At 45.7% G+C, this 25,870-nt stretch overlaps 1 protein-coding gene across 2 annotated transcripts in view; it reads right to left on the bottom strand.

The window, feature by feature from the left end:
* OTUD7B (OTU deubiquitinase 7B) overlaps positions 1-14,416 on the bottom strand; it is a 479,130-nt gene extending 464,714 nt beyond the window's left edge. Inside the window, exon 1 of one of the 2 annotated variants that reach the window (XM_086945375.1) lies at positions 14,152-14,416. In XM_086945375.1, coding sequence (XP_086801501.1) covers positions 14,152-14,164 — 13 coding nt within the window. In that variant the 5' untranslated portion in view covers positions 14,165-14,416. The remainder of the gene's footprint in view (positions 1-14,151) is intronic. The other variant, XM_086945374.1, reaches the window with a different exon arrangement.
* Positions 14,417-25,870: the final 11,454 nt, after the last annotated feature.

Here is a 25,870-nt window from a genome sequence, read left to right as displayed (position 1 = left end):
TCGAGCCGCCATTGCCCTTTACTTTAATAGTACTGAGAATGTCTCAAGCGTAGGCAGGATAAAAAATAGGCAGCCTACTGGGTTAACTGCACTGCAAAGTCCACAAAACATCACCGGGCTGATTCATATTCTTAGATAAAGTACATCACGCCTCATTCCAGTAAACTTCATGGGCACACAGCAATTACCATCATTGTGCCCTTAACTCTAGAACGGAGAGTTGGTTCAGGTCCAGTGGTAGAACTGGGCGGGATCGGAAGGGCACGGCGTGCTCCTACTTAAAAAAAATATTTCAGTCCGTTCCCCTACTTCTTTCTTTCAAAAAAGCATCCCGGGACGGCATGAATAGTCCAACTTAAAAACAACTTTTTCCTTCAGCTTTCAGGGGCGGCTTGCTTGAACTCCAGAGGCTGCAGCAGCCCCTCCCTAAACTCTCACAGACTGAGGGCGGCCCATTGTTATTCCAATTGAGGCCGATTATCCCCTTTTGAATGACAATACGCCGCCTTCAGCCTTTAGCATATCATGCTGAGTTAGTGATTACAGAGGAGCTTTCCCCAAACAGAGTACTGTGGGGAACTTGCCACCATGTGAAATTTGTCAATGTTATACACCGAGTCAACTGGCCAGGAGCAATGAAGCGACAGAAGAGGAGACAGGAAAGGAGAGGTGACGGGGCGGGAGAGGTGACGGGGCGGGAGAGGTGACGGGTCGGGAGAAGTGAAGGAGCAGGTAGAAGTGACAGGGAAGGAGAGGTAAAAGGGCAGGAAAAGTGACGGGGCAGGAGCAGTTACGGGGCAGGAGCAGTGACGGGGCAGGAGCAGTGACGGGGCAGGAGAGGCTACAGGAAAGGAGAGGTGACGGGGCAGGAGAAGTGACGGGGCAGGAGAAGTGACGGGGCAGGAGCGGTGATTTGGCATGTGCAGGAGCGGTAAACGGACAGGAGCAGTGAACGGATAGGGGCAGTGAACGGGGCAGGAGAAGTGATGGGGCAGGAGAAGTGATGGGGCAGGAGAAGTGATGGGGCAGGAGAAGTGACCGTGCAGGAGCGGTGACCGGGCAGGAGCGGTGACCGGGCAGGAGTGCTAACTGGGCAGGAGCGGTGACCGGGCAGGAGCGGTGACCGGGCAGGAGTGGTAATGGGGCAGGAGTGGTAACGGGGCAGGAGCAGGAGCGGTAACCGGGCCTAAGCAATGAAAGGACAGGAGCGGTGAACGGGGCAGGAGAAGTGACGGGGCAGGAGAAGTGACGAGGCAGGAGAAGTGACGGGGCAGGAGAAGAGACGGGGCAGGAGAAGAGACAGGAATGTAGAGGAGACCGGGCAGGAGAGGTGACTGGGCAGGAGAGGCAACAGGAAAGGAGAGGTGACCGGGCAGGAGAGGCAACAGGAAAGGAGAGGTGACCGGGCAGGAGAGGCAACAGGAAAGGAGAAGTGACCGGGCAGGAGAGGTGACCCGGCAGGAGCAGTGATTAGGCAGGAGCAGTGATTAGGCAGGAGCGGTGACCAGGCAGGAGCGGTGACCGGGCAGGAGCGGTGACCGGGCAGGAGCGGTGACCGGGCAGGAGCTATGAAAGGACAGGAGCCGTGGACGGGGCAGGAGCAGTGGACGGGGCAGGAGCAGTGGACGGGGCAGGAGAAGTGACTGGGGCAGGAGATATGATTAGGCATGAACAGGAGCGGTGAATGGGCAGGAGCGGTGAATGGGCAGGAGCGGTGAATGGGCAGGAGCGGTGACGGGGTAGGAGAAGTGACTTGTACTTATGTTCCTTGCCTATTTATTTATATACTATTGCATGACATCCACTGATGTGTCTGCAAAGCATACCTGTTGCCCCAAATTTTTGTCCTGAATTTTGACCTCCTGTCCCGAATTATTGTCCTGAATTTTGACCCCTTGTCCTCAATTTTACGCTCACCATCCTGAATTTGCGCCCATGCCATTGTTCCTACTTATATTTCGCACGCTTTACATAAACCTGTATTCCCTATGAGTATTTGCTTTTTCCTGAATTAAACCTCAAATAAACATGTTTATCCATTGTTTGAATTAAATAACGTTATAAGCTGTAACTGATCAGTGAAATGCTAAACGTACAAACAATTGGTATGTTTTGCCATTTCTAGCCACACCCCTGACTCCGCCCACTGATCCAATCTTAGGTTATTCCCGCCCCCTGATTCTCCACCCACAGTTCCCCATCTTTTTATTTCCCACTTCGACCACTGTTGAGATCAATGTATGATGAAAGTGTCCTGGAAACACATGCTTCTCGGCACCAAGTGATTCTCGCGAGGTGAATTCGTGATCCAGCCGTTTGACCCGTGCTAATGAATGGCAAAGGTTCTAAAAGCAGCATTCTGCAGTCACCAGCAGGTGCAATGCCTGCAGCAGGCCGTAAAACAAAGCAGACAACACAAGTAGGGACAGTAAGGTTTTATACTGGGGTGGGAAGGTAGCTAAGTATTCTGAACCCACAGTGATGCCAGATACCATAACAAATAACTTCAATATCCTACCACGATTCTCGTCTTCAGAAAAAAAGGCTAAACGAGAGGCAAAAACAACCAACTACAAGAAAAACAACAATCACAAACAAACATGGTTAAACACCATGAAAGGGACATGCAACTGAAAGCTTCCCGGCCTTTTCAGTAGACAGGAATTGCCTGCTTGTTCTATATGCTAGTTCAGTGCACTACATGGTTAAAAGTCCACAAAAAAATAACCAGACTGATTTTCAATCTAAAAGAACATTACTCTCCTAAATTTAAATTACAAAATCCAATGACTGTTCGAGAACTGTGGCACAGCAGCTTTAGGGTGTCCTGTAATCCAGAAGGGATAGGGGTAAGTTATCAATATATTGTTGGGTCACACAAATCAATCTGTCCTCCTGTATATTCTGAACCCAGTTAAAACGTGTCACGGTCCACCAGTGACCTAGCAGTTAGAAAACAAATGACATTGGTTGCAAAAGCAAGCATTCCACTGTCGCTATCAGGTGAACAGATTGTGTATAACATTGAGCAATTGTTTTGTAATTTTGTGTTAATTGCTTCGTGCTGATACTCTGTAAAGCGCTCGGATACCTTCGGGTCCAGCCAGCGCTATATAAAACTCATCCATACTAATATAATAGAGAGCCCAAACCTTTGAGGCGGGTAATCTCAGGAACCACAGCACCAATCACAACACCCAATACAGCGTTGGAAAGGGCAGTTGCAGCAGAAGGGCATACGCTATGGAGACGCCCACCATATACATTTAAAAGGTAAAATAACCGTGCCAGCAAAGTAGTCCCTTGTGGGCGTGTCTGCGTTGTGCTGTGGGCGTGTGCTGGGGGCGTGACAAACGCTGGGGCGTGTGGTACGTTCCGTCCTTCATGCCATGTCTCATATCGCGTGCTAATCCCACCCTGCTCCCTTTAAATACCCCTGCACCCCATAATCATAACCCACCCTTACTCCTTAAAATACCCCAACACCATTAAACACTAACCCATCTTAACCCTAAAAATACCCCTGTACCCCAAAACCCAAACCTAGCCCCGAACCCTAAAAATACCACTGTAACCCAAAACCCAAACCTAGCCCTGAACCCTAAAAATATCACTGTACCCCAAAACCCAAACCTACCCCTGAACCTTAAAAATAATCCTGTAGCCCAAAACCCAAACCTACCCCTGAACCCTAAAATATCCCTGTACCCCAAAACCCAAATCTAGCACTGAACCCTAAAAATACCCGACCCCAAACCTAGCCCTGAACCCTTAAAATACCCCTGTACCCCAAAACCCAAACCTACCCCTGAACCCTAAAAATACCCCTATACCCCAAAACCCAAACCTAGCCCTGAACCCTAAAAATACCCCTGTACCCCAAAACCCATACCTATCCCTAAACCCTAAAACTACCCCTGTACCCCATAACCCCAAACTATATCTGAACCCATAAAATACCCAAACACCCCAAAACATATACCTCAGTACCCCAAAACATATACCCCTATACCCATACTTACCTTATCCAAACATTAAAAAAAACATGCTTTTAACATTCATGCATTTACAACGAATTTCGTTGTAAATGTATGCATGGTAAAAGCATATAAAATGTAATGCCATGCGTTATAATGGCATTGCGGAGTCATGGTACTTTCGTATTGAAAGTATGCGGAGTGATGGTATGCGGAAAGAAAGTTCCGGAATAATCGGTGTTTACCCTCCCCCGGTAAGTACATTGGTGGCACGGCGGCCCACATCTCCAGAAACATACTCATATTTTTTCACCACCCATTTGAAAAATGCACAGGTCTCTCTCATTGATGGCCAGCACCGACATACACTTTTAGACACACCTCCCGCCACAAGTTCTAGAATTGCGAACTTTAGAGCTGGGTAGCTACGTTCGAATCTCGGCATCAGCTCAACATCCTGTGATTCCAGGCAATTCGCTTTGTCTCCCCGTGCCTACCACAAATGAATGTGTTCTTCTGTAATGTAAATTGTGCTCATGCCATGTTGTCGAGTTCGCGCTATATAATATTGCAAGAAAAAATAAAGTAGGGAAACTCGAGTTCACACACTACTGAACGCGCACTCTTAAGTGCATCAGCAGTGCACTGTGAATCGGAGGGTTTCACAGGCCTGTCACAGATAAGAAATGCTATCTAAACGAAATCCTACAAAACAATATACTACTGGCCGGCAGCAATTCATACCCGGACAACGTCGGGACGGGCTGCTAGTAATAAATAAATAAATAAATACTGGTAGTTGCAAACGTCCCCTCGGACTGGTGCTCTGAAAATGTGAATCACGGCCTGGGTCTTCTATCTGTAAAACTTAAATCTGCTAATCACCAGAAAAAAAAGCATTGACAAAGTCAATAGATCCTGCCAATGTGAAAGTAATTAGATTTGCTTATGTTTTTTGCCATGTTGCACGGCAGCGTGGTTGAGCAGCATGACAAAGCTCAAGATTTTGCTTCCTGGCTGCTCCGCTGGGCGTCTCTGTGTTAAGCACTGTCCGTTTGCCCAGGTGAATAGACGAGAAAGACATCTTTCAATAGTGATCTATGTCAGCACCTACGTCACTGCTGCTAATGTTGAAGTCTACTACCCGTAACCTGTACCTATCAGAGTTTGTTCAACTAAAATGCACAACAGCTATTTTATGGAGCCTTGAATGATTGTGGACTAGAAGAGGAGCAACCACACGCTCTGTGCTCACATGCCAAGATGGGCACAACTGTACATCTATATGGGACAAATTGAGTTGCAAGTATATCTCCTATCTGCGTGGTGCTGAAAGCGAGCACTATGGGCCCCGCAACTTCTGTTTTGAATTCGGACTGATGAGCTTTGTAGTTGAGATGGAGCTTGGGTTCGAAGGTCTCTTCAGCAGTGACTTAGGCAGAGTCCAAGCTTGATAAAGATATAAGAGCCATTTTTTACTTCTGGACAAGCCCTTCAACTGTCTCATACGTGCCTCTCACGGTGTGCCTGCAAAGCTTTGTTTAAAAAGCGACATGACCCGGCAAACGCAGGCCGCGACATAGAGCTATTTTTTTCTTACACCTGGTGGGGGTAGGCTACATGACAACAGGATGGAGGGTGGTAAGGGGCAACAGGACGCTAAAAAAAAGTGCTGTGACACTTACAGAAATGGCCGTGTCATATCACTATCTTTTTTAGGTCTCGCCTGTCGATGCGCATGCGCATCGAGCAAGCGAGACTATGGGGGCTTATCAACTCTTTATCCACACTGCAAGGAATCGTGGCGATTCCTTGCGGTGCCCGTGACTTTTAAGCTCAATGCGCATGCGCATTGAGCTTAAAAGCACGTGCACATCCGTCTTTGTTTACCCGCTCCGCCCCCTCCCCACCGTCTCGCATTTCCCCTGCCGCATCAAAGGCTTTCACGGCCGGCCGGCCATGCTTTCAGTTTCACGACCGGCCGGCCGTGTCAATTACATTCCAAAGCCCGCTCTCCCTGCTCCGCCCCCTGCTCCGGACGAGACGCATTTCTCCTCCCTCCTCCCCCCATTCACGTTTATTCTACTTCTTATCTGGCCTGGAAAGCCTCGACAATGCTTTTTCTTTCTCTCTACTCAGTTCCTTCTTCTCCTCATTTAATTCCTCTTTCTTTTGCTTCATTTCAGCTCACCTTGTTTTACCTCCCCCTCCCCTCTGCCCTGCGCTTCCCCTCTCGCCTCTGCTTCATGTCTCCTTGGCTTCTCCTTTTCCCTATTATCCTTTTGCTTCCACCATATCTCTCCTGTGCTTCCTCCCTCTTCTTGCTTACCCCGTGCCTCGCGTCACAGGTTTTCCTTCTTTTTTTCCGCCTTTCTCCCTCTCCTCGCTCACTCCATAGATGATGCCGGCGCCTGTGCTCAGCACAGAAACAATTATATGGTCTAAGACTCAGTTTAATAGTGTGCCTCCCGCGAGTGCCCCCCCCCTGCAGCAATCAGTGTCTAATCCGCCATCACTGCTGACAGACGCAGGCCCTCGTGCTCCGCTCCGGTGCTGGCTTCCCGAATCCTCTCAGCGGGTCCCAATTGCCGGAGATCGGTTGTTTGATCAGGTTTGTGACAAATGCTTGTTAGTGGATAACTGGACTGTTCCCTCCGTTTTAAGATTGGTAAATGAAAGGATTCTTAGGAGCAAGATGCCAGTACCCTCGGCAGCTGGTTAAGTGTGACTCGTTGATGTACTGTCACTATTATTTCTGATGATGTCCTTTGGTGTCAGTCTATGGACCCAGTAGGGAGGCAAGTAGGAATCTATTTAGTTGTCAGTTTTATTTTTTATTCAGGGTTGTTTTCTGGGCGATTTTGACCGGGGTTTTACAAAATTGTTACAGGGCATTAACTTTTCTACATTTTGAAAGTTGGCCGTTTTCACCAATTGCCGGGTTTGTTCAGCATTGCATAGTGACTGTTGGTATGTAATGTTTAAGAGTGAGGTTTAGAATATGCCAATGGCAAAGTTTGGAACTTTCTGTTTGGGGACACCCCTCACCCTCAAACCCTCACCCTCACTCACCCACCCTCAACCCCTCACCCTCACTCACTCACCCTCAACCCCTCACCCTCACTCACTCACCCTCACTCACCCTCAACCCCTCCCCCTCGACCCCTCCACCCCTCACCCTCACCCTCACTCACCCTCACTCACCCTCAACCCCTCACCCCCTCACCCTCACCCTCACTCACCCTCAACCCCTCACCCTCAACCCCTCACTAACCCTCACTCTCACTCATCCTCACTCAACCACCCTCAACCTCACTCACCCTCAACCCCTCAACCCCTCACCCTCAACCCCTCACCCTCAACCCCTCACCCTCAACCCCTCACCCTCAACCCCTCACCCTCACTCACCCACCCTCAACCTCAACCCCTCACTAACCCTCACTCTCACTCATCCTCACTCAACCACCCTCAACCTCACTCACCCTCAACCCCTCACCCTCAACCCCTCACCCTCACTCACTCACCCTCAACCCCTCACCCTCACCCTCACTCACCCACCCTCAACCCCTCACCCTCACTCACTCACCCTCAACCCCTCACTCTCACTCACTCACCCTCACTCACCCTCAACCCCTCCCCCTCGACCCCTCCCCCTCAACCCCTCACTCACCCTCAACCCCTCACTCACCCTCAACCCCTCAACCCCTCACCCTCAACCCCTCACCCACCCTCAACCCCTCCCCCTCAACCCCTCACCCTCACTCACCCTCAACCCCTCACCCTCACTCACCCTCAACCCCTCACCCTCACTCACTCACCCTCAACCCCTCACCCTCAACCCCTCACCCTCAACCCCTCACCCTCAACCCCTCACCCTCACTCACCCTCACTCTCACTCACCCTCACTCACCCTCACTCACTCACCCTCACCCTCACTCACCCTCAACCCCTCACTCACCCTCACTAATCCTCACTCACCCTCAACCCCTCACCCTCACCCTCACCCACCCTCAACCCCTCACCCTAACTCACACTCACACTCACCCTAACTCACACTCACACTCACCCTCACTCACCCTCACCCTCAACCCCTCACTCACCCTCAACCCCTCACTCACCCTCACTCACCCTCACTCACCCTCACCCACCCTCAACCCCTCACCCTCACACAGTGCAATAGGTCTCGGAGCATTTGAGTTAGAGCTTTTAGAATTGTTTATGGCTTTTTTTATTTGTAATTCTTTAGCATTGGCTACAGGAAACAAAAATGCTAAAGATTTACAAAAAAAACCCATAAACAATTCTAAATGCACTAACTCTAATGCTGCGAGACCTATTGCATTTTCAATGCTTGTTTCTTATGGTGGTGATGGAGGTCAAAACAGACAAAGGGTGGTGGGAGCGAAGAAGCCACACGACAATGGGAGGTGGATGGTGGGATAAAAGCAACATTAACACATGCGGGACTGGGAGGGGGAGAAGAAATAAAATAGTACCTAAAGCACATTGAGCAGTGGATGGACAATGTAAGGACACTAATAAAAGTAAATCAATCGGTACATGGTCGCTGCTTCAAACTATTTAACAGGAAGTAATATCTGCAAGAGCCTGCCAAATAGGAGGAAGCAAATAAGAGTGATAATGAAGCCAATCTATGGTAAACACTGGGCAGCCTCCAAATCCCTTACAGTACACAATAACCCTCGAAGCAACAGTGCACATGCTGGCAGCAGCCGATGCGTAAAAAGGATAGAACATGCAAACCAGCCCGAAAAGGAAAAGAAAAAGTGAGAACAAAATTAGAGGCCATACAAAATGACTGCAGCTTCCCAGTTCATTGGAGTTTTTTAACGCCCTATATGCCGTTGTGCCTCAGATAAAAAACATTTGGGGCAAAAGTATTCTCTTATTTCTGTATAACTTTTATACAGGGCCATACGCTGTCTTGTTACAACCAGATGAATTTACAAAGATTAAGATGCAGTGAGAGGGGCTTTGTATGCTTGCTTCCTGAGGCCACATCCAATGAATGTTAGTAAAATACTCCACAAGCCAGTACCAACAAGACAACATATTCCATTTTAAATCTTCCAGACATTTTAAAATTTAGCAAAATTAATTCTCAATTTAAGACACTACAAAAATGCATTTTTAAATATGGTTTATCTATTACAAAAGCGAGCATTCATGCTCAATTAAAGACACTAGAACCACTAGTTCTAGTGTCCTATACAAAAGCAATATATATCAATATTTTAAGTGAAGAGATACATTTACTTTGCATCTGCTAATATCATCTCCTTTAAATACGAGATATATATCCCACAATTAAAACCATCAACTACTGACAATCCAAGATTTGGTGTAATATGTACTGTACATTTCATTTAGACAAAACTCAAGACAACGTAAACACAAAATAAAAAAAGACTAGTTGCAGCTCTGAGCATAAATTATGCAACAACACCACAAAAACACCCAGCTTTGAAATGAATATTTCAAGAATGTTAGTTGGTTTAGAAAGGCTTTCACCACCTCCCACTTATGTCACAAAGTTGAACACAGAGACGCTGCCAGGAATGCAAGAGCCACAAGCCAGCGTGAAATATTTGTGGACAGTGAATCTGTTCATAACAAAACGCCCCCTCAGTACTTCTAGAATTGCGGAGCTATAACATTTGCATTCGAACAATGCACTGCGCGCTGACCAAACATAGAAACCTGCGTTGTTTCAACGAGCAATTCAGTCAAACGAGGGCTGGTTAAACATGGAACAAGTTCAGGATGATGTCTCATGTGCATCACTCTGTTCTATTCTGTTTTGTAAATATTATCAAGCTCTCTAATTACAAGACAGATGATCACCATGTCCCCAGGCAGCGAATAGAGAGGTTGGTCAACAGTGACACACCCAGCCGGGTGTGTCGTGGCTGCTAATACCCAGTCATCTGATGATTCCTGGCATACTAGTAACGAAAGAACAAAATGATAAAATAATATTTTTTTAAAAAGACTGATAAATACAACAGGAATGTATATACTGACGGCAGCTTGCAGTCTGTTCGCCCCTAGTTATGCCCTTTTCCTAGACGTTAGGGAGATTAGAGTAGAAACATTTGACTGGTCAATGTGGTAATCTCAATAAAATGTCACAGGCCATCTCTCGCACTCATTCTCCTACATGTGGACATCTCACATCAGCCGGAAGTTCTCACAGAACACAGAGTGCCTAGGGGAACAATCTCAAAAGTATTGAGTCAGAAGAAACGTGGCAGCATTAGGTAATGAATCGCTTCGCCAAATACTTTGCATTTTCGGTTACATAATCCTTGCTAGCAGATACCACACACCTAGGGCATGCACAAAAACATTCACCAGGAAAGGAGACGTGGTTTTCTGATCGCTAAACAAGAGGTCAGTTAACTAGAACTAGACTTAACAGATCTAACCGAAGTCCAAGCTATCTCGCCAACAACATTCTTCAGTCCACTCCTGCGCTGAGAATGTGCGAAGCCCGGACCTGCAGGCGTGTGCTCGCTCTTTGAGAGTGTGCATGGTGTTTGTAAACATGATCCCCACGCACCAGCAGAGCTGCTGTCAATCGATGTCGTTTTCAAGGCAGACGTAACGTAACCAGTTTGGACGGCAGCTGACGAGTACAGACTGCATGCGCCGTATCACGCAAGGCCGAGCTCATGACAAAGGGAAAACGTGATGGGGATGGATAAATGTTGCAAAACAGACCGAGAGAAGTCGGCCAGCCTAGCTTGCTCACATCAGAGGAATGCTGTATCAAAAGCATACGGAAGAACATACATACTTGTAAAGTGGTAAAGACGGTATGATATGACATTACAAGTAAAGTGGTAAAGACGGCATTTCATTAATAACACTTTCAAGAAAGTTAAAGGGAACAATGTTAAGTAGTCATCATCATGCTGTCTTGGAATAAGGCGCCAATGCTACAACCCTATCGGGGGAGGGACGAATTCTTTGCTGTAGCGGTTTGTTTTCAACCAATCAAAAAAGAAAGAGTCTCATGCACCCAAAAGGTGCTGCCACTCCTCCATCTAGGTACTGTCAACACATTACAACAAGGCCCAGTACACACAGGACGACCTCACGTTTTTTTCCCCCAGTTATTGAGTGGCAACCTCTTCAAGAAGAAACGACGCTGAAAGTAACACGTTCATCTATTTGACCAGAGAGAATAAGTCGAGAGCGGGTTAATAAACTAGAACTAGGGAGAGGCCTGTATCTCTAACGTACTACATGCAATTTCCACATGAATCCCCTGTCGTTTGTTTAAATTACCATTTCACTTCGAATGTGTCTCTAATAGCAGAGCGAACACAAGGAGATGATGGACGGAGTGCTGAAACTTTTCAAACACTCACCCCCAGTCGCAGATCTGGCTTGAATTCATAATCATTATTTTGCTCACTTCGCCACCCCAGTTGAGACCCAGCCACATGCAAATCAGCCTTGAACCTGATCCTCATGGGAACAGTCCAACCCGGACTGGCAATCCTGGTCATCCCTGGTCTGGAAACAAGCACCCTGGGACCGATTTCGGGGTAACACCCCTCGTCAGCCAGGCTAGCATGATTCCAGTGGCAAAGTGAGCAAGCGACCCACGTCTGGGCATATCCTGCCAACTTCAAACACAAGGAGATGAAACTGTTCAGACACTCGCCCCCAGTCACAGATCTGAGTTGAATCCATCATCATTCTTTAGCTCACTTCACCACATGCAAATCAGTCTTGACCCTGTTCCTCATGGGAACAGTCCAGCCCGAACTGCCAAGCCTGGCATAGTAAGCAAAATAACAATGGATTAATCCCAGGTCTGTGACTGGGGGTGAGTGGTTGAAAAGTTTCAGCACTCCGTCCATCATCTTGTTGTGTCTCTAAAAGCAGAAACAGCTGCAATGCTCCTAATGCCTTCATTAACAACTGAAGAGCCATATACATTGGAAGTTACTTATATATAAACAACCTATTGTGACCTACTGCAAGGGACACATGCAGAACACACTGTGTTACAAACCACCAAGATCAGTCCAAATTAGGACCAATAAATGGTCAAGCAGAAGCAGCGCAAAATGTGTGCAATAATTTAGCTTGCAGAAGCAAAAAAGAGAAATAATACATCCGAATTAATCCACGACTTAAATGCAACATTAATGATATAAGATGGTGATGCAGTCTAGCTGTCAAGTTTTCCATGGCAGCATATGCAAGTTCGGCTGGTGTTTTCCCATTGTACCAAACTTTGTGCTCATAGGCAAATCATCTTATATCCCTCAGTTCATCTAACTTTCAAAATTGCTTAAAGTATAAATGTATTAGATATGTATATAAATACATATGTATACAGATGTGCAGAGTGAAATACAAAATTCAGCATTTCTTAACTGTGGGAGATGAAATAAGTAATGAAAGGTGAAGTCTCAAATGAGTCTTAATGTGCCTCAACAAAGGTAACAAATACATAATACAGTTCTACTCTGCGTCCCTCCATATCTATTTTCATGGTATGTTGTTGTGTGCACTTGCTTTAACAAAATGTATTTACCCAAAATCTGGAGGCAACAGGTTACATTTGTGCAGCACGGCAAAATTGCACCAAAGAGACCTTGTGACTATTCGGAGAGTTTTTTCCCCTGAGTAAAGTAATTGTTACATAAAATCTGGAAACAGTAAAAAGTGTCTCTTTTTTTAACTTTGCTGTAACGTAGTAAGAAACACAAATTGTAGCTTTAAACGTATAGCAATACATGTGTGCATGTGTATTTATTAGTACAGTTGCTCTAAATTCTTTGTTATTGGGCCAGATTTATTTTCACTGTGATGTGTGTATATATATACACATATATATATATATATATATATATATATATATATATATATATATATATATATATATATATATATATATATATACACACACACACACACATACATACACACAAAATATGTAGCATTTACTAATGTGCACTTCAATACATCTAGATCGATGATAAACCTATATAATATGGGCATTCGTATAAGCAGTAACAAATCAGACGTTTAATAGACACAGAATAGTCCAATTATCGGACACAAGTACAGAATAGAAAACAAATGTGCAGAAGCCATCATATGCCTATTTAAGAAAATGGCAAACATAATCAACTACTGCATATTCAAAGAAGCTAGATTCTGTGTGTTAAAAATGATGTTACTTGTATTAGACCCCATATTAAACACGCTTCTAAGTACACTCATTTTCACCAGAATGACGAAGTTTTGATCCACACCTTTTCTCAATCAACAGCGAAACAATGATTTCAGCACAGTATACATATACACATAGTTGTATGGAGTGGTCAGTTATAGTGTACCACAACAAACATACTGAAACTATCATATACACCAATATCAGGCTACCATCTGCAGAGGTTAAAATCCATTCAGTTTGTACGATCCACAGGTTTGCAGAAATATTATGTTAGTCTTTAAAGGGGACATCGGTGGAAAGAAAGGCTTCTTACATATGTATATTTTTGAGCCTGTTTATATAGCTATTCCCCAACAAGAGCTGCTAGTTACCACGAACATGTGATGTTCCAAACTGCATACTAATATGTAGAACAAGGATATGGAGATGCATTAAACAACAATCAAACACAGCAAGAGGTGGTATGTAGGTAGGGGCCTAGAGTAATTGGGTCGGCAGTGATGATCAGCTCTGTGTTCAGGCGACTAGATCTGGGGCCGAGTATTAGACCTGAGGGTATAGTTTAAATTGGGTGTGAGACTTTGAGGTTGTATGACGTGTGCGAGGGGATAACTAGCATTGGCCCAATCATGTCTACACTTCGGCGGATGGGGTGGTAAGAAACTATGTGCATTCGTTTTGATGACTGTCTGTCAGACTCTTGCTGGGCAGCGATGCTCAGCCGGTTCTTGAGTCTGAACCTTGCACACTCCTGGAAGGGACCCTGGGTGAGAAGGGCTGCGCTATGCAGAACACACTCTGATAGTTCTGAGGGGTGCCATTCAGACTAGATGTAAAGTTGTGCCCCATACGGGACTCTGCTCTGTGATAGCCCGCTTGCAGGGCGGGGGTTGCTCTGTGTCCAAAGTCTGAAAAGCGGCCCACACACAGCCAGTGGCGGCACGGAGTTACCTTTTGACAGCATGTTGTCCTCTGCCGGCGCTCAGGGCGGCGGGCGCGGTCTCATATCCCGGCCCTCCAGACTCTCCACTGTTGTTATCTCTACTCGGATGGACTGGAACCTTACCGGACTGGGCACGCAGAATATCGTTATTACTTCTGTCCGGCCTCTGCTGTACAACCCGGCCCTGTGTATGACTAAACTAGCGCTCCGCCAACACAGTCCGACAGGAAACAAACACAAGACGCCCCCCTCTCTGCACCCGCCCCCCCTCCTAACCAGAGCCCGCCCCGGAACTGACGAGTTGGCACAATAACATACTGCCGGAACTGACGAGCGCGGCCTTTGTTTTCTGCCGGACGACTTCAGCGGGAGCACCTATGGCGAAGTTAAAGGCTCATTAAAGACATCACAACAACTGGCCTGCGTACGTCCAGCGACGCAGGTGCTAGGTCTTTACAAGCGGCCATGTTAAAGTCAGGCAAAGAGTTCGCAAGTCATTTTCATGCTGCGCCTCGATCTTAATTTCAGTATCCACCGCTCATCTACTAGGCGGATGTACAGTCTTACTCCAGAATGACTCACCAAGGTAAAGAGTCGACTGGGTGTCGGGGGCTACCTTCAGGCCACCGAGGTATCTCCCTTCCAGGCCGTTCCAATAGTCGGATGCGCCAGAAAGGTTAGTCTAAATGGGAGAGAGACCACAACGCCGCTGTGACCCAGTAGAACAGCGAGGATAGTACCGGTTCAAAACAAGCTAACATCAAATAAGTAAATACTTTTTGAAATCCTAGGATGTGGAAACGGAAGTTTAGAATAACCTGGTACCACTTCTGAGTCATTTGGTACACTGAGCAGCCTCCCCATAACCAGCCCTTGAATGTACATATCCATCCCTTCTTACAGAAGCAGTGCACAAAACCTGACTCATTCTCAAGAAAGCAAGCACAGCAGGATGACGTTTATTTGGTTATCCATTTTTATACAGCACGAACATTGCCCAAACATATAGCTGCCAAGTTTTCAGAGTTCACGAGACATTTCTATAGTTTCTGTGTGGTTGCGTATGGCATTTGATAGATACTCTGTAGACTAAAAATCAAGTAGTGAAATCCTTGTAATGAGATGAAAACAATCAGAAATAATCACTTATTTTTTTATTTACTAGTGCATTCTTTATTGTTTGATTAGTTAAAATCATTACAATATGCTTCATTGTCATGTTGTATAACAAGAAACTCTAGTAATGTTACTGAAACAAAGGCAACACCCCTGAACTACTTGAGGACTGAGAAAGTTGGTGCCCGGTCTCAGCACCCACAGTTTAAAAAACAGCCATACAGAGAAGTGACCATTACTTTGTTTTCGGTTTTCTTACTTGCTATGAGGCTAGGATCTAGAACGGAGCCAGCCAAGTTGCGGCCTAAGCACTGCTAGTTTCAAGGCTCCTCCTGAGCCATTATATACTGGGCTCCTCTTTCTCTGCAGCATTACTTCTGAGTGGAGGAGGAGGTGATGAATTGGTAAGACAGGACCGGCAGGTAACTGCGCTGACAAGCTAGCAGATAAGTCATGTCAGACTGGTAGGCATCATCCTCATCAAAATTCCTTCATTTTGCAATCTGTCAATAACATATAAAGTACATAAGTAAACAATTTCGTCATACAATAGGTCTAAAATGAAAGATACTGCCCATATACAAATAAAAAGAAAGGCGGATGTCATTAAAAACAAGTTCCATAAAATGTTAAAATACATCATCTACTTTAACTATTCTCTAAAAGAGCAGGTATCTGCTAAGTTCTACTCAGCCTTAAAGCTGACCACAGAAACAATACAGTACAATAGCATACAAACTGGTCCCCAAGCATTTGAATGAAATAAAGTGTCTTCGTGCAAGAAGTAAAATAAATGTTCTAATTGGCTCCTCGTAAAATTTACAAAAGAACACCAAATGTAAATCCAGTTGTACGGATGAACCATCACAAGGGCACAGACATAAATCATGGACTGAGTGCCTGTTATCCAGATACCCAAACATTAAAGGGATGTAATTTAGCCGGAACCTAATTAGTATGAAGCGGCGTTGTAAGTTGGAAACCTGAGCCAGATATGAATGCATGTCCTGAGGGATAGAGGGGAATGGTTGCTAGAGATTTACTGCTGGTTTCAAGTGATAGGCCTCACTTCTTTCCCGCATAGCTTTCAGGCAGAAGGCATCCTTCAACTTCCCTTTAGTAATCTGCCTTCAGCTAGCAGGGTTTTGTAAAGTTTAGAAAAACCCAGTGCCCCTAAGGTTGTTTTTACATAGTTCAGCCATTTAATTTGATCAGCATGGTCCAACATTAGGCAATCAGTCAGGATGTTTTGGTTTAATTTTTACCATCTCTCTCTTCCAGATGGAATGCCACAGCATGATTGGTGCTAAACAAATTATATCACAGATGAATTGGGCCCCCAATTCAAAGTGGCAGTTATAATTGAAACATGACAGCAGGAGGGAGAGTAATATTTTGTAAAAGCCATCTTCAATGCGCTGGAGGGTATCAACATTAGCGATTCCCAAATCCCTGCCCCATAAGTGGCACTGATCTGAATTTAGCCTTATACACCTTCAGGATTTCTGGGATTAGTTTAGACCCTAGTTTCTTCATAAAACTAAAGATAGCCCTTATAGTCTTTTCAAAGGATAAGCCTTTATTTACTACCATGCCGCTCCATGATAAGTTTTCATCAAAACAGTCCCCAAATACGGAATGGTGTGAACAAACAAACTCCAACCTACGTGGTTTGATATAAAATGATGGATGATTCTTTAACCGTTGTCCTGCTACTAAGATTTGTGTTTTTGCTTTATTGACTCCAAGGTCCATTTGCTTCATAAATCTGGTAAAGGCATCAATTAGGGTCTGCAATTCTCTTCCCGTTCTTGCAATTAAAACTGCATCATCCACGTAGAGGAGGATGAGAAGAGGAATGGGGTTCATATAGGGAGGATCCTTTGTAAACCCCACAGAGCAGCGTCCACCCCATTAGTATAGAGCGAGAAGAGGAAAGGGGCAAGAACGCAGCCCTGTCTAATGGCCTCATGCACTCCCCTTCCCTACCATACCGGACACTACCCGATGCCTGTGACTACATCTGACGGATGAAAGTTATTATAGATTCATCTATGCCCATTGTTTCCATTACAGACCATAATTTGGGATGTGAAACGCAGTCAAAGGCTAAGGAGAGGTTCATAAAAGCCAAATAGATATGTCCCTTCTTGGCTACCGTATATTTGTCCATCACCAAGCTTAAGTTTAGGCACTGATCAGTGGTCCCTCTTCCTCTTTTAAAACCATACCGCACTGGAATAAGCACATTATGGTCCTCTGCCCACTCCTCTAGGCGATTTAATAATAATCGTCCCATTAATTTTGATGTCCTGTCTAAAAGCGAAATGGTCCTATAGTTAGAAGGTAAACTTTTATCCCCCTTATTAGGTCTCGCCTGGAATTCGCATCCGAAGGATGCGTCCAGGTTGGAGACTTATAGCTAGCTGACTCGGGGGAATGACGGACAAGAAAGTGCCACGCGCTTCTCTGCGGCTGGATTTAACTGCGTGCATGCGCACCCACATTCACGCATGCGCACAGCCACACGCATACACAGCCACACGCATACACAGGCACACACACACCCCCCCCCCCGTCGCCGCCGCACCTACACACACCCCCTCCCCCCCCACAGTCACACACACACACACGCATACACACAGACTCCAAGACACATACACACACGCACGCTCACACACATACACAGCCCCCCGCCGCCGCACGCGCGCACACACACATGCCCCCCGCCCTCGCAGCTCAGCAACAAGGCGAAGCCCCACTCACCGGCTTCCTTGGTGCGGCGGCTCTCCTCATCGGCAGCTGCAGGGCCCGGCAGCAGGACTCTTCCTCCCTCCTTCGGCACCGGGGCGCAGGGTAGGCTCCTGCCTGCTCCGGTGCTCCAAACAGCCGCGGCTCTTCCGTGGGAGGCGGGGTAGGCTCCCGCCCTCCTACTTCCTGTTTCCGGTTGTCCCGCCCGGCCTGCCTGACTTCCTGGTTGCAGGCCGGCGTCTTCCTTGGTGCGGCGGCTCTCCTCATCGGCAGCTGCAGGGCCCGGCAGCAGGACTCTTCCTCCCTCCTTCGGCACCGGGCCACACAAGGTGGATGATCCTGTGTTTGGATTTATAATATAACCCGTCGTATGAATCTGTTTTTGCATGACCTTTGTGTGTCTGAATACCATAATATTTACAGAGTGTACGTGTGCTCCTGTTATTGCCTGGTGTGTATTTAACGCTTTATACATTTAATACAGTGTATGTGCGAGTTTGTATGTACATTAACATGGTCATACATGTTCACCTTTTTCTTCACTGGAGTGCCGAAATAATGCGTACACATTCTTACAACCTAGTGTGTGTTTATGAGTATTAACTGAGTGTGTGATTTTTGTCTTTTTCAATTGTCCAAAGGAAACAAAATACATCACGAGAGTTCCTTTCACCCATGGGCCCTTACATTCTCAAATGAGGTTTACATCACCCGTGATAACAATTTAAGAGAGGCCCTACGAGTTCACGTTCATCAACAAAAACCTTTACGGGCGATTCTTCAAATGTTGATATAATGCTCCTGTGTGCCTGCGCTCTTTTTAACCGTGGCCTTCCTGAACAACTGCCTACATCAGCCTGACTTCAAATGCAGCTCAGCCCAAAATATGGCAGAGTCAAGACAGCAAACGTGTATGCGAATGGGCATCTTGGTAGAAGAGCACCTCTATACTTATCCTGCACTTCCTCCTAGATCCGTATACAGGTTATGAGAGCGGCGGTGTTCTTGGTTTGCATACAGTAATATAAACACGGTGTAGCTACACCTGTGTCTCTGCACCCGTTTCGCCGCATGGCATGAGTCCATCACAATACACACTCTATATATACTCTCTGATTTTGCGTGTGCATTGTATTAGGCACAGTGTGTGTCCCACAGTGTAAACACAGTGTGCGTACTTGGAACGCACTATGGCATGTATTTACTACCATATACACGGTGTGCATGCACCTGCCTTATTACCACGTGGTTTGCATACTAGTAATACACTTTTGTCTCGGCATGGTAGCTGTACAGTAGTTGCAAGCACATGCTGCGTGTTTACCACGCTGTCACCACTTGGCGTGCGCAAAGTTTTCTAAAAGACGCACGCCGTGCGTGAACCTGTGTTCCCTGCCTACGTACGCTCAGCAGAATAAACGCACTCATAGCGCTCGTGCATTAGTACAAACCCGTCGGTGTGTTCTGGCACCCGCCCTGCGCCTCGTGCGCTACTGGATGGACCTTCCGGAAGAGAGGTCTGCTCATGAGTAAGAATCTAGTTCCTTATCTAATCTGAGCAGCACGGGAGGGGGTGCTCGGCCATGTGTCCGTGTCTGAAGCAAGGGCCGAGGCCGGGGCAGGGACTGGGGAGGAGGCCCTCCGAGGAAGGAGGCGGAAAGAGGAGGGGCTTATGCTTCTGGTTGTTGAGATGCGGTGCCGGGAGACAAGAACAGGAGAAGGGCTGTAGCGGCGCATGGATAAATTAATTGGAGACACAGACACGTGGACTGGGGTCCACGAAGAGGGTAATTGAAAGAGGAGGTCCATGCACTGGAACGGGAAGAGAGAGGGGAGTATATAGAGGAGAATGAGGGACACGTTGCCCGAGGTAGAAATTTGACGACGGATACGGACTCAGACCGTTGAAGAGAAAAGGGGTTGATGCACCGAGGAGGAGAGTTGGGGGGCAGGGCTAGACAGGAGGAGAGGTAGGTCGGTGACGGAGTGGTTTGATTGCGATGGAAGAATTGGAAATGACCACGTGTCTGTCGCGTAATACTTCGCCACTTCCTGACTTTTTAATCAACACCACTTGGCATTCTTTTGCTTGCAGTTTCACTTCCTCAATTATTAGCATGGACGTAAATGTCTGAGCATGAGAAGTGGTACTTGGTAAACCTACTGGGCAGAAGGAAGAGTGGTGCGGTAACTGAGATACGAGGGAAGGGAGTATCAGAACTAGAAGAAGTATAAATGACACAGCTGTTAAACGAATACACTCAGGTGGGGAGTTTCAGCCTGTCTTGTTCCCACAGCAAATAGGAGTAGCCGTGCCAAGGCGTTTCGTTACATTTCCCATTACATTTATGTGTCCACAAGTCCCTGTATGATTAGTGCTGTTGTCTGAAATTAAGCACTGGCGGACTAGCATGTTTATGATTTGGGATTAGTTGACATCTATGTACTGAGGTGTGTGCTCTGAATGTGGTGGGGTTCAGTGGGATGATGGTAAGAGCTACATAAACCATAATAGTAAGAAGAGTGGGATTGGGAAAAGGAGAAGCATGTGTGTACGTATCTTGGGAAAAGTCTGCGGCTACATGAACAATGGAGGAAAAAGGGTTAAATGGTCTGGGGCAAAAAAGACGGGTACTAGATACTGACTGACGGGGTTGCAGTTATGGGGAGAAGGGAGTGGGGTAGAAATGCTTGGCCTAGGAAGATTGGCGCATAGACCAGAGGAAGAGGATGCTGCACAGGAGCAGGACATAAGATGTCCAGGTCACCCCGGCCTCACAGCTCTTCAGTCCCATTACTTCTGGCATATGATTTGCAGTCACACATTTGATTTCAGCACCTCTGCTCTGGAAACGTTTCCTTATCCATTCAGAAGATGGTTACATGAATGGGGAAGAGATGCACACCCATGCAAGACAGTAAACTGGTGGAGGAACTGGTAGGGGACAACATTGGGTACAGTGACCTGAGTGGATGGGAATAAGAAGTGCAATATGCATACCAGGTGAGGATCAATACAAGGGATGGGTCACAGTACAGGGATAAAGTGGAGAGAGAGAGAGCAATTCAGTTTGACGAGCAGGCCAGGAATTGGCTGGCCTGTGATGTGGAAATGGAGCTGCAGAAATTGTGGTAAATAATGAGGGGCAGGTGGAGGATGGTGAGCAGTAGTATGCACTGTGGCGAAGGAAGTGGAGTACAGTAATGAAGGAAGTAGAGCTGGGTGAAGTAAAGGATGATTCAGAGGAAGACGGAGTTTGAAATCCTTCACTCCTTCAAGGTGCTCATTTTTATACAAACAAAACTTAACTACTGCATAAAAAAAAACATTGCCATTTACAATACTAAAAGCTCAAACTTTTCTAATGCGAGACCTATTGCATTGCAAATGCTTGTTATGTATGAGAATTAATACACTCTTCTTCCTGGACTCTGAGGGACCCACTTTGGCTATGGTGTTAAAAGTATTTGTCAGGAGAGGAACCCATAAATCTTGATGTATCATAAATACATCTATTGGCACCCCGTTCGGCCCTGGAGCTTTGCCGGGGCGGTATGGGCTAATCAACGTTTCACTTCTTCTATATCAAAAACCAGTATGTCGGTAGAGCTCGGAGATATATAGGCCTGTCTGGGAATAACCTCTTTTGCTAATTCGAAGATTTTACTGAAATGGGCCACCCAGGCTTCCTCACCCACATGGATGTCGAACATGGATGCTCGGTCTTCAGCGAGGAAGGGTGCATTTCTTTCTTTCCAAAAGGTCTGACTATTATTCGTTGATGCTGCAGCTCTCAGCTCATCCCAAGCATCCTCTTTAAGGTTTGAATTCTTATACGCCAAGCCTGTATATATTGATTAGAGCAGGGTTTGAACAGTATTCGGATCTCTTGGGGTGAACCTAAGTGCGGCGTGTAAGTTGTTCAAAGAGCGAGCTGCATCAAATCAGCCTGGGGTAGATGCCTGAACATGGTGTGTGGGGTGAGTCAATTTTCTTTTTATGTAGTCAAGTATGCCCGCAAAAGCTTTTATTAACTGTATTGTCTCCGGATTATTGACTAGGCAGACAAGCACTTCAGTGTTCATCTCAGCCAGTATCTGCGGGAAGAATACCTCTTTGTTAATATTCTCACATTTAAGAGCATAGCCATTCGTTCTGGCAACAACCGGCTTTGGCGCTTTGTTTTTGTGTGCCTATTGAACCCCCCCCCCTCTCCTAAAAGAGCCTGTCAGGAGAGTATGATCACTGAAATCTGTGAAATCCGAGTTTATTTGTGAGAACCGGTCACTGAGTCCCTCCGAGGCCACTATATAGTCTACTGTAGAACAGTTAACCTGATTCCCAAAGGTCTTTTCCATTTGCCCTGTGTCAGGATCATTTTTATTTAGAATGAATAGATTCTAACTATTAGTAATCTATTCAGCGTGTTCCCATGCTGGTTGTTGGAAAAGTGGGGCAGATCTTCCATTTCCCACCGGTTATTCCACATAACGCCCTGTGGGATTTATCACTGACATAAATGTTAAAATACCCCATCCACAAGATGCCTACGCGATGTGCTTTAAATAGTGAGTCAAGTTCCTTCTTCAAAAGGGTTGGCACCATCGCCATATTCCCCATAAAATTGTTGTTATGATAATTGATTATAACCCTATCCCAATAAGCATCGCCCTTACAAAGTAATATATGGAAAAAGGAGAAGGGTCAACAGATTCAAGCACTTTGAGATTAAAGGTGTTTGCAACCAATGTTAATAAGCCACCACTTGCTCTTCCTGCCCTTGTAGGCTGGGCCATTGTTTGGTAAGAGCGGAATCCATCTAGAAAGATGTTTTCTATGGTGTAAGTTTCCTGTAGGCAAACTATGTCTTGTTTGTTCAAACAACTCTCCACGCCATTATAATATGGTAACTACGTTTATTTGGGAGTTTCGAGTTTTTGTTAAACCAGTGTAGGGCTTTGATCATGAATTGTCCTGTTGTTTCCCTCTGAGCCTCTTCAAATACGTTGACATTTACCAAGTCTATAATATATGGGCATGCCTCGGGGGGGAGGTCTAACCTGCGCTTGAAGGGAGAAAAGGGAAGGAAAAAAACAAGACAGGAGTCTAAGTGTTCAAAATGTACACTTAGAGAAGGGGAATTGTGCACACCATACACCGGTCCCTAACTGTGGGATGTCTACGTGAGGGAATATTGTGCTAGTGATGGAGCAAGGATTCGCACGAAAAGCGACTTGTTCACATTCATGAACCTCGTTAACTTGTAATAGTACTAAACAATCCTGTTTGTCATTAATATTGCACTTTTACAGTACACGCGGGTGTCCTAGAGATGCTTGCATATGTGTTTATTAATCGTAACTCCGCTTGCATACTACAGAATGGCCGATTCGCAGAAATTCAGTCTGCGCATGCGTCGGTCATACCCATGTGATGTGACGCACTCGCAGATTTGGAGGGAGAAGTTCGCTCATGCGCATTGTAGCTGACATGGCCGCTTGTCTATAATCACGCGTTCTGCTTGCCCATGCTGCTTTGCATTTCTATCTATTCCTGCTTAATCATTAATCGCTATAGTTATTATGAAGTAAGGGGTGCAGTGTAGATTATCATGGTGTACAGTGTACTCTATTTTTCTGTGATATTAATTTGTTTTCGCTTACTTTTCATGTACCGCGTATTTGGGGCCTGGGAGTGGGGAACGGCGCCATCTTTGAAACCTCCTACAACCCTGTCACATGAAGAGGGAAAAGCCGAACCGCGCAGAAGCAAGCCTAAGCCAGCTGGCTCCTGAAGCTGAGATGCGCCTGAGAACATCTTCCATGCACTGGGAAGAGAATTCGGCTGTACCTGAAATTGTTACAAATGTATATTCTTATGTGTGCTCTATTGTTTTACACCTTTCTCATACCCTGGGAACTGGAATGTAAGGGGTGGGTACTGAAAAATAAATATTAAGTATGGGAACCCAGAATTTTAGGTGGTGACTATGACCTAACCACCTCTGCTGACCAATCGTAAGTTGGGACCTTGTCACTTGCAACATTTGTGGGTGGTCTGGGGACCCAAAAGGGGTATAACTAGCCTAGTTTAGTTAGGGAAAGTTGTCCGACTTGTCCGAATAGCTGACCCCACGACTCTATAGGTGATTGATACAGAGAGCTGCGGAGCGCTCTGTCCGAATTTTTCACAAACTCCAAGGGGTGGAAATAGTCTTAAGTGCTGGCGAAGCACTTTGCTGGGAGATTCGAGAACCCAATCGGGGTTACTGGCGGATTCCGTGCAGTGAGGGGGTAGCGCAGGCGTTGCATCCGAAGCTGCAGGTGTTGGTCGTGCCCTTTGGTGAGCCCAGTCCTGACCCAAATCCTGAGGGGTATCCTGTCCTGATTTTCCGTGAGCTGTAACTGCTCACCTACTGATGTCCTAAATCCTTGAGGGTCCTTGTCCTCGTCTTTCCCGAAGCTGACCCGTGGCCAGGTTTAGTCCTCATTCCTGTCCTTGGTAAATATAACTGTGGGTGTCTGTCTACTATCCTTTCCTCCAGCTCTTTAATAAAGCCTCTATGCCCATGATATTCTCTCTGTTCTCTATTGATGCAATTGCAAATTGTTTGTTAGCATGTTCCATTTTTCCCTTTCCTGTAGGACATATTGAAACTGTTTTTGCTTAAATAAAGTGTGGTGAATATTTAGGAACTAAGTTAGATAGACTAAGATTAGGGTTTGAATCACTTATAGGCTATAGAAATTCACTGACTAATGTGTTTTACATTTATCGTCCCTAGTTTAAGCCTGAAACTGAATAGCATGTTCCCTGTTACCCTTGCCCAATAGAGTCTTTTTTGTCCTAAATGGTGTTTCCTCTTATTCATAGTTACATAATTTTTGTGATTCTGCTTATTGATGTGTTTATCAGCATTTGCCTTATACTTTTGTCACTTTAAACTTACATTCCTATATAAAGACTTTAAAACGCCTCAGGTGTCTGTGGTCATTTGGATAAAATACAAAAGTGATGTTAAATGAATAGACTAAGTGATTAAGAATTACCTTGTTGCCTGTCCTCAAACAGCTCCTGATCCATCAGGAAGAGCAAGTACCTGTGGTAAGTCAGGTGCTATGGTAGTAGTGTTACAGGAAACACACATAGAATACTGATAGTGGCGTGTAAACTCACTCGACTCACAAAATTGTATTTCGAAAATCACGTCTTGGGCCCGAGTGCGTGAAAATCTGGTAAACTCCGAGCCGGGTGACCTGCGCGCTCTATCAGTATTTTTCTGGTAGCAGAATGATGGTTTGGACTAGTTAGGATAGGTAGATAAGATAGTTACTGTTGAACCGTGAAAAAAAAATGAATGTGCTGCTGAGTATTTTTCTAATGCTGCTATAATAAGGATTGTTATTTCATTCAAATGTCATAAAATAAGTTTATTATATTTCATGAAATATTGAGTATATTACTAACCAATTGTGAGTAATTGTTTTATGTTGTGGGGATCCCCGGGGAAAAGAAATAGCAAGTGGTGAGTAGAATCCACTTGGCTGTGAGGTCACTGGCTAGGAGGGAGATTAGTGCATGGTTAGGCAGAACTGGAAGCGCTAATTAGGGTTTTTTTCTTTCCATTTATGTGTAAATGTTAGCTACCAAAACCGAGGTGAAACTCTCGTTGTGATATCACGTCACAAACGGCAGGAGTAATAGGTTCTTGGGGCTTGAATGACAGCAGGAGAGGACATTGGTGAAAATTGACTTAGTATATATCCCGGAAAGAAGTGGATTAGTCAAAAGAGTAGCAGGTTCTCTATTGCTCGTGTGGAAAGGATAGGCGGAAGGGACCTATCCGTAGTGAATGAAAA

This window comes from Lissotriton vulgaris, chromosome 12 (genome assembly GCF_964263255.1).
Source record: "Lissotriton vulgaris chromosome 12, aLisVul1.2, whole genome shotgun sequence".
NCBI classification, from domain to species: domain Eukaryota; kingdom Metazoa; phylum Chordata; class Amphibia; order Caudata; family Salamandridae; genus Lissotriton; species Lissotriton vulgaris.
The sequence above is the reverse complement of the archived record's forward strand: the minus strand, read 5'-3'. Positions and strand labels throughout refer to the sequence as shown.